The sequence below is a fragment of the Poromitra crassiceps genome (genome assembly GCF_964638095.1).
Source record: "Poromitra crassiceps genome assembly, chromosome: 3".
Taxonomy (NCBI): Eukaryota; Metazoa; Chordata; class Actinopteri; order Beryciformes; family Melamphaidae; genus Poromitra; species Poromitra crassiceps.
The window spans coordinates 40,671,739-40,681,247 of NC_139625.1; the positions used below are offsets into that span (position 1 = coordinate 40,671,739).

The 9,509-nt window shown below is 46.4% G+C and overlaps 1 protein-coding gene across 1 annotated transcript; it reads right to left on the reverse strand.

Moving 5' to 3' along the window:
• Window positions 1-257: 257 nt before the first annotated feature.
• exd1 (exonuclease 3'-5' domain containing 1) lies at window positions 258-6,593 on the reverse strand (the record flags this gene model as incomplete). Its single annotated transcript, XM_083633024.1, has 9 exons — window positions 258-944; window positions 4,463-4,654; window positions 4,746-4,889; window positions 4,996-5,076; window positions 5,173-5,277; window positions 5,369-5,455; window positions 5,553-5,626; window positions 6,126-6,194; window positions 6,464-6,593. The coding sequence occupies 9 exons, from the start codon at window positions 6,591-6,593 to the stop codon at window positions 258-260; spliced, it is 1,569 nt and encodes a 522-aa protein (XP_083489150.1).
• Between the last annotated feature and the right edge of the window lie 2,916 nt (window positions 6,594-9,509).

The window sequence follows — 9,509 nt, forward strand, 5'->3', positions numbered from 1 at the left end:
CCCTGTTAATTGATTAGTTGTCAACTATTAAATTGATGGCCAACTATTTTGATAATCGGAGTAATTTTTTAAGAATAAAAAAGTGAAGTCAAAATTCTCTTATTCCAGCATCTTACATGTGAATATCTTCCGGTTTCTTTACTCTTCTATGACAGGGGAAACATTGTTCACCTTTTTCTGACAGTTTATAAACTATAATACAACTATTAATCGAGAAAGTAATCAACAGATTAATCAACATAGTTGCAGCCCTACTTCTATGTCTTTCTGAAGGAGCTGAATGACTGACTGAGTGGGGAGGAAAGGGACTGGAGTGTTGGGATAAAAGGGCCTTCCCCCATGTTTCCAAGCAGGAAATTGGGTTTGGGAACAGGCTGGGCCCTCACTTCTTGGGCAGGCCTGGAGCTGGGACTTGGAGGAGCCATCTCCATCCTCCCAGGAGGCTTCATGTCCCCGGGGCTCTCCATGGGGACCTGGGCTGGTGGTATCTGGAAAGAAAAGCCTCTTCCTATGGAGGGGAAGAGAGGGAAGGATGGCTGTAGGTCTTTTCCCACAGGCCTCCTGCTACCCACTAGGCCCATGAGTCCTCGGCCTGCGGCTGGAGACACGAAGCGGTTGAGAGATGGTTGCATCCTGAGGTCGGACCCACCAACCGTTACTTGGGCCACTGCGTCGGGGGTGGGCTGCGTGGCTGTCAACTGGATTGGACTGGCCATCCATGGGGAGTTTGTGGATAGTCGGTGATATAAAGGGTCTACTGGGGAAGCGGGTTCTGCAGTTGCAGGTTCAGGGGAATTTGGTTTGATCTGGGGTACAGGCCGGGGCTGGAAGCGGGCCAGCAGACCCTGCTCTGTGATAGGGTAGCGGCCAGCGGCCCACTCCAGGCGCTCTTGACGCATGCGCTCCAGCTCCCTCAGCTCCCTGGGAAGCTCCAACACACTTTCCTGTAGACGCATGCAGGTAATCAGGATGTTTGTGCTTCTTTGCTTATCAAAAAACAGATGATTCTGGTCCTCACTTCTGATTGGCCAAGTCACAGTCAAAGCGTTTGTAAGATACCGGACAAGCACACACTTGCATTGACCAAAAATCAGCAACTATAGGGTACTTATGTGTCACTTAAGCCCCTATTACACTAGGGGTGTCAAAAATAATCAATTATAAGATGCATCGCGATGCGGACGTGGACGCTTCTGCATTGATTCACAAATGTCAAAAATCGATTATTACATTATTTAAATTTTCTGGGAAACGGAAGGTCAAATCGTGATGCCTTTCAAGAACTACCGTAAATTCCGGACTATAAGCCGCGGCTTTTTTCCCGTTTTTTGGCCCCTGCGGCTTATATAACGGTGCGTCTTATCTATGGATTTTTTCAGGAAAAAAAAAAAAAAAAAAAAAAATCTCTCTTTTTTAGCACTCTTTCTAACTATAAATCCACTTCTGTTTTAATTTCCTCTCTTGCCCTCTTTTCACCACACCGCGGACACTGTGTGCACTGTAAAAATAAACAACGGTGGTGTTGTGTTATGTTGTTTTGTTGAAATGTTACGGTAATACGGTAAATGGGAGCTTCCTCAAACAGCCATCTCTTTCCCGACAATCCCCTCTGTGCGTGACCACTTACATATGGTAATTACGGTAAGCAAACGGCCACAAGCCCATCAACTCCCTCCCCCGACTACCAGGAGAAAATCACAAACTTCGGCGAATTCACACAAAGGAAGATCAAGGAATATTCCATCGAACCGGAGCAGATCATAAATATGGATGAAGTGCCTTTGACGTTCGACCTGCCACTCACTCGGACTGTTAACAAGAAGCGCCCTGGAGGATTCTTTCACCAAAAAAAAGCTTTGCTCGTTCTCGACAGCATGAGAACGAGCAGTAGATGATCATGAGGTGGTTTTTCAGACGTGTCGATATAGCAGTTTATCACAAAAGTGTAATGGAAACACATTTTTCGCATTTGCACGTCATGTGACCCATATTATCCCTTGGAAAAGGAGCGGAAAATAAGTTTGGTAAGTAAGGTTCGATAGCCGTGTCAAAACCTCCGCAGCAAGTGGAAAACTTTGAAGCAACGCTACCTAGCAGAAAGACGAGTGTTGTGCAAAAGCGTAGCCGGGCAAATTAGATAATGTTTAATGGCAGAAATCGGTCCATGGTGACAGCAGGCTGCCTGTGTGCGCGCATTTGGCACAGCGGCGAGATGAGAGGATGAAAAGCACACACTGGTGCGGTGGTGCTGTCTGAAGTGAATACAGTGACTGTGAGTAGGCTAATACATTGCACACGTTTCAGGTGCAATTATAGAACCAAATCAGCCTTTTCCCCCCTCCATCTCTAAATCGGACCAGTTGTAGGCTATTAGGCTACCTTTTTTCCTCTGCCTGTCGCGCTGACTGCATTCACGCAGCCAGCAACATTTTGCGACTCATTTTCTTTTGAATTGATAATCAGGCTCGTTTATATGCATTGTAACTTCATGTTGGGATTTCCATTGACCATTGGTTGGATTTGAGCATGCAGGGGACGGGATATGGGGCAGATCCCCGTGCGTAATCACTGTGGCAGCTGCTGCAACGGGGAATCACTCAAACGCAACTTCAATGGAAACGCCTACAAGTCGCAATTGTACATTGTCGAAGTTGTAGAAATATCGCAATTCTTTTGCGAAAAACTGTAATGGAAACACAGCTATAGATGAAGAGGAGTTCGTTGGTTTTGAGTGACAATGAAGGAGAGAGGAGAGTGGTTGACGAAGCCACCCTGAACCTGTTCGTTTCCGACACTGAAGATGAGGACTTTGGTGGTTTCAGTACGCAGGAAGAAGAGGAAGACGAGCATTAGTGACTTGACTTCTCTGGTTACAGGTTTGCTGCACATATAGCCTATTGTTGTGTGATTTTGTCTGGGGATTAGTGACCTGACTTTTGTTTTGTTTTGTTGAAATGTTAATAAATGGGAGCTTCCCCAAACAGCCATCGCTTTCCCGACATTCCTCTCTGTGCACGAACCCTTTCATATGGTAATTAAACATCAAAACACCCGCGGCTTATAGACCGGTGCGGCTTATAGAAGAAAAAAATAGTCAATTTTGGTCCCGCGGCTTATACACCGGTGCGTCTTATAGTCCGGAATTTACGGTATATGTATTTTTTCACCCCGAATCTAACGACTTAGGGTTACGGAGATAGGTCCGCCCTGCATGCAAGGCTACAAGAGAGAGACTGCAGACAGAGTCGTGTCGTCGGCGTGCAGCTAGCTTTAGCACTTTTTGGTTATCAAGTGTTAGCTCCGGTGGAATGGTGTCCAGCCTGTTATTTCGCATCATCAAGGTTCTGCTTCTGGCACCATGCATGTTTATATGACGGATGCCCAGTCAGGTGATATGTTTTGACTCGTTCTTTATTGCAACTTAACGCCAGTAAAGCTTAACATCAGTGAAGCTTGTGCTTCTTCTTCTTCTACTAGTGTTTTATGGCGGTTGGCAAACAACTTATGGTGCATTACCGCCACCTTCTGAAATGGAGTGTGGATCAGAATGGACTTCTAAAACACTATCCTGGCTATATTCTTCTATTTAGTCCAGTTTCCTCTAAAAATGAAGATATAGCCCTTTAACCCATATTCCCTGAATTCAACTGCAATAGTTATTTTAACTCCAGCTTGATGCGATAGACCCTTCTCACGGGGGCCATTTTGTGTCGAAAAGGCAGGGTAAACACAGGTGCAAGCAAAACACTAATGAGGGTTTCCATCTTCCATGATTGGAATTTGGAAACCCTCATTAGTGTTTTGCTTGCACCTGTGTTTATACTGCCTTTTCGACACAAAATGGCCCCCATGAAAAGGGTCTATTGCTCTCCAATCTGTTACTTGTGCTTCTTCTTCTGCACTCTCCGCTTTTACTGTGGCTTTCCTGCATTCTTGGAACCCTGACTGCCACCTGGTGGCTAACTCTTGTAACAGAGGGCAGCATTTGTATTAATAAAAGATAATGGAAGTAAATGCATTTGTTTTTTTAATTATGGATCATAATACAATGCAATTCCAAATGCACTTTATTTTAAAAGTAGCCACACAGTGAGAAAAAAGAAAGTGAGGAAAAATAAATCATGTATTGTGGAAAAAAAGTGATGCATCGATTTAAGATGCATCGATAATAATTTTATAATCGAATCGTAGCCCTCTGAATCGTAATCGAATCGTGAGCCCAGTGAAGATTCACAGCCCTATATTACACAGCCTGTGAAAGCCACGTTCATTGTGGCGCTATTGCGCGTCGCCTCCTGTATAAAAGTTGCAATGGCGTGTCATTTTGTTACACCTTTCGGTCCGCCAGTAGAGGTAATTTTACCGCCCAGATCGAGGTTTAAAATCGAGGTTTAAAATGTTTTCTACATCAGCTACTGTATGTATTGACACATAAATGTGTGCATGTTTGTGCATTACCCACCATGCTTATGTGCTCCATTTCCCCTGGTTGGATGTGGCTGCTGCTGAGGTAGGAGCCCACCAGGCTCATATAGTCAGTCATGAGTGTGTCCAGCAGCACCATTCTCAGAGGTTGCAGGTGGATCACCGACAGAGCCATCACCTTCAGCAGGGGTACCGGACATGGACGCTTGTACCACATCTCCCTTTCCTCCTGTACAATCACACACCTATGAGTACAGCACATACAAACACATCTACAAATGTTCTCCTGTGTCATGAGGATATCTAGATGGTTTGTGTACCTTGGTGAGCTGTGACTTCATCTGGATGGATGAAAGTTGGGAGGAGGGCACCTTCAGATGGAGACTCACCACCTCCTGTAGAGTACTGACTCTGTCTGGAAGGAAACCCCCCGTCTCTGAGTAGAAGCACATGACATCCGCCACCTGAACACATGCAGACAAGAAAACAAAAAATAAGATACACTCAAAGATGTAACCGAGTTTGATTTCTGAAAGATGTTTCATGGTACTGTAGGCTACAGTGCAGTACCTGTGTGTCAAAGACGTTGATTAGATTTACTCCATACTTGATGGTCAGACATCCAGCAATGGCTCTGCAGTCATGAACCACCTGTACAGAAGGTAGAATTGCACAGAGATGCCACACGGCTAAAAATCATCACATAAACTGGATTGAATTGATGAACTCAGTGTTCAATTTGCTCACCTTTAGTATGCGCCCACTTTCCAGGATCATGGAGAGACCATTCTTAAAGGCACGGGCTCCAAGCAATAGGATGTCAAATAGGTACACCTTGTTTTTGGTGGCGATCTACAAAAACAAAAATGTTCCAAGTTGTTAATTTCTTGTGATAAAATATGGCCATTTTCAGAAATCTTCTCGCCGTTATGTTTCTTTTCACCTGCAGCCAGCAAAGTCTCCCATTCTGAAACACCTCGACGCCATCAGCTCCAACACCGATCACCTGCTGCTTCTTGATGTGCATCACCTAGGTAAACAGAGGACAGGACACACCTCTCCTTTAGCTCCACTACATACTAGCAAACAACTTGATGGGAGAGAGCATGAACTATAAATCAACTCACAGCAGGTCCAAACTTCTCATGAAACTCGTCAATCACTACAAAGTTGATCAACTCTTCTTCATAATCTTCGTCATCTGCAAAAAAAGACAGGTGGAAAGCTTCTGGATAAGCTAGTCAAAGAAAACAGTGAGAAACGTCAAAGCATGATGTCCTGTCCTTTTTTATTTTCTTTAATCAAACTCACCCAATGTGTGCCTCTTCCTGTATGGCTGAAACTCTTCTACAGTCAAGTGGTGTTCAAATTTTGGAGGATTTTTTCTGTGCAACAGATTGCATGGTGCAGTTTATAGGCAAGCATCAAGACTGTGTGCTGTCACCAACACTAATAAATCCTTTGGAAACATTACACATTCACTCACCAACACTTACACAGATTGCTGATTGCTTAATTACTTACCCATTGTCATTTGTTTCACCAGGAAATTCCACTGCAAATTAAGATAGACAAAAAAGGGATTTCATATACCAGGGCTGGAAATGACAGATCTATTGGTATTTAGTCCAGCTGTTTGACCTTCTTTCGCCCAGTTGAATGATAGGGGAAAGACTAGTTGGCTATAGCACTCCACTCACCATTCACAATCTCATGCCCAAAGAATATTTTCAGCCCGGGGAATCTCCTGCCATTCTGGCCATTAACAACTGGAATAGACAAAAACAAATCAGACAAATGTTTCACTCAGTAGTAACTTACCTTGCTAGCATGTCAGCTAAAGGCGGCAACAAGCTAACTTTGTTCACAACGCTAGGTATTAACGTTATCTCAACTGGATGATTTTAGGACACAAAGTGAAGCACCATAAGGAAACTGTCAACATAATTTGCATGCATAGGTAACGTCATATACATCATTTAACGATGTTGTGAATGGGTAATCCATGCATCAAAGAAAACAATAGACTTTATCCGACCGTCCGCTAAAACCACTGATTTGTTCGGGTTGATGCGATGGACGACGCCAAGGTAAGACGCGCTCTTGAGGGTCAGTTTGATGCGCTTTCCTTTGAGAATATCCGCAAACTGGAAGTCGTCCACTGCCATTTTCACCAGCCAGGTAAGAGTTCCAATCAATAACACAGAGGAGCTGCCACGGCTGACATATATTTAGCTGTCCGTAGTACAACTGCAGGACTATAGCTACCAGCTAAGCTAACGCTGACAGCACATGGATGAATGCAGATGGATGGATGTGACAGCACTTCCACTCAGACGCTAGGGTGCTATCACGTGACGCACAGTAGAAAACTTTTAATGCTGCGTTCATGTGCTCCTTGTTAATTCCTTCTTCGGTGAAGTGTACAGTACACTAGGCTAAATTCGAATGGTCGCGCATTCAAGTGCTTCAGTTAGAAATAGACTTAATATAAGGGATCCTGTAACAACATATTGTAACAAAGTGAGTATTTGTCCAAGGAACTGGAGACTTGAAGTTGGTACAGGCTTTTTATTCTTGTCTTCACAATATAGCTCCTAGCAGCTAGCTTCGCTGCTAGCTCTGCAACCACCCGGTCAGCTCGCCCACATGGCCTGACTGGCCTCCGCCCCGGCCGCTGGTCACATATATCCCCTTCCCCCTAGGAACACACCCACACATATCAGTTCCTAGCCAAGCACGGAAACACCCCAATACACGTAATTACCCGATACGCTACATTTCCCCCACACAAATTTAATGTCGCTTCCACGCGACATGCACAACCCACACACATCCCCCTGTACCAAAACACACCCAACACAATATTTTTTCCAATCACCACATCAAATTCTAATTCCCCAACAAACAGTCTTTTCTTTTCAGCACCCCCGTCATAATGTCCAGTTTTCATTAGGTACTCCGTAATGTCTAGTTTTCCATTAGGTACCCCCATAATGTCTAGTTTCCCATTAGGCACTCCATAATGTCTAGTTTTTCATTATTTCCTTTCTTTTTTCCACATTTCAATTCAACCCACATTTACATTAACTTTCTTTTTCTTTTAAACACAAGCCCCCCTTTTGTTTGTTCCAGTAGCCAAATGCACGGACGAGCACCGGATCGACATCCTCGTCCTCCGGTCTCCACTCGCGCCCGTCGACTCTCCAGATGACCCTGGCGTCGTCCTCCCGGCCTCGCACTCGCTCGTTTTTCCGTCCCCCTCCTCCAGGGTTGAGGACAGCAGAGCGAACACCACCGGCGTCGATCTTCCCCTCGGCTCTCCGCTCGTTTTTCCGTCCCCCTCCTCCAGGGTTGAGGACAGCAGAGCAAACACCACCGGCGTCGATCTTCCCCTCGGCTCTCCGCAGTGCAACGTTAGGGGGTGTATAGCGGTTAGGCTGGGCCGGTTCCCCCGGCGGTAACCCCTCTCGCTCACTCGGAGACACGAGCGTCGCTCTCCCGACTGTAACAACGCTGCAGACGATGTCCCTCTCTTCCCTCTGGCTGTTCCCCTGCAGCACCGTTCTCCTATCCGTCACCACGTTCTCTTCTCCCCGGCTGCTCACGCTCTTCCCAGCCTGCGTCTCACCTCCGGCCTCCACACTCTCAGTGCAGTCCCTGGCCAAGTGCTCCGGTGACTGGCAAGTCCAGCAGAGTCTCACCTGTCCGCCGCCTGCACGTCTCTCTTCTCCCGCTGCCCCCCGATCTCCGACAGCCTCTGGACACTCTCTGGCTAGATGTCCGATCGCGCTACATGCCCAGCAGGCTCCCTGCTGTCCATGTCGTTGTCCCGCATACCCGGTCCGTCTCCCGGGACCACCTCGGCACCACCTCGCCACGTGGCCCGGCTCTCTGCAGGTCCAACACAGTCTCTTCCGTGGCTCCTCCAGCCGCTCTCCCCGCTGCATTACCTCCGCGCTCATCAAGTCCACCCGCTGCATGACTTCTCGCAGCGCCCACATCACCTCTACTGCCCAGGCAGGAGTCTCTTCCACCAGCCGTCCGACCTCTCTCAACACACGGGCCTCCATGCCCGCCAGCATCGAGCTGATCCCCGCCGTCAGCTCTCCTTTCCTCCCGTTCACCGATGGCCATTCTCCGCGCACCATCGCACGTGGTTTTTAGCAGCTAGCAGTTAGCACCCCTGGTAGCTAACTTACTAGCGCTAGATCTAGAGCCCAAAAACCGCACCACCCAGTCTCTTTTGCCGTTCCTTCTCACCCTCTCCCCTCTCGGCCGAATCAGAGGCGTTACCGCTTTACTTGCTGACACCAATGTAACAAAGTGAGTATTTGTCCAAGGAACTGGAGACTTGAAGTTGGTACAGGCTTTTTATTCTTGTCTTCACAATATAGCTCCTAGCAGCTAGCTTCGCTGCTAGCTCTGCAACCACCCGGTCAGCTCGCCCACATGGCCTGACTGGCCTCCGCCCCGGCCGCTGGTCACATATATCCCCTTCCCCCTAGGAACACACCCACACATATCAGTTCCTAGCCAAGCACGGAAACACCCCAATACACGTAATTACCCGATACGCTACAATATTTTATATTATTTTAATGACTCTTGTTTTATTGCATAAATCAAGAAGCACATACACAATATGCTGAGGATAGTGATATTTGTGAGGCTTAATCCAGATGAACCCGTCTGGACACAGGACACCGACCCCACTGTTGCTACGTTACCACACTTGCCACAGCATCCATACTCTCCACTCCCTAAATGCCACATCTCGTAGCCATAATTATGATATCAATGCTTCCACCATGATCATCTACACTCGTTAAATTGGTTTCAATTGAATTTTGGTTTCAATTTTGAGTCCATTAAACTTTCCTTACCACTTATCAGTATTGTGTTTCTGTATCAAGTTGGCTGGCACTAGAATAATTGGGTTACAGAGTTGAGATGAGTCTCACATGGGAGGCAACTGCACCTCTAACAATGTGAAACTATGCTGATTCCACTCATTATGGTAACTTCTATTTGATTTAAGCATTGCATTTGTGGATTGTGCGCATTGTCTAAGAAAAGGGAAA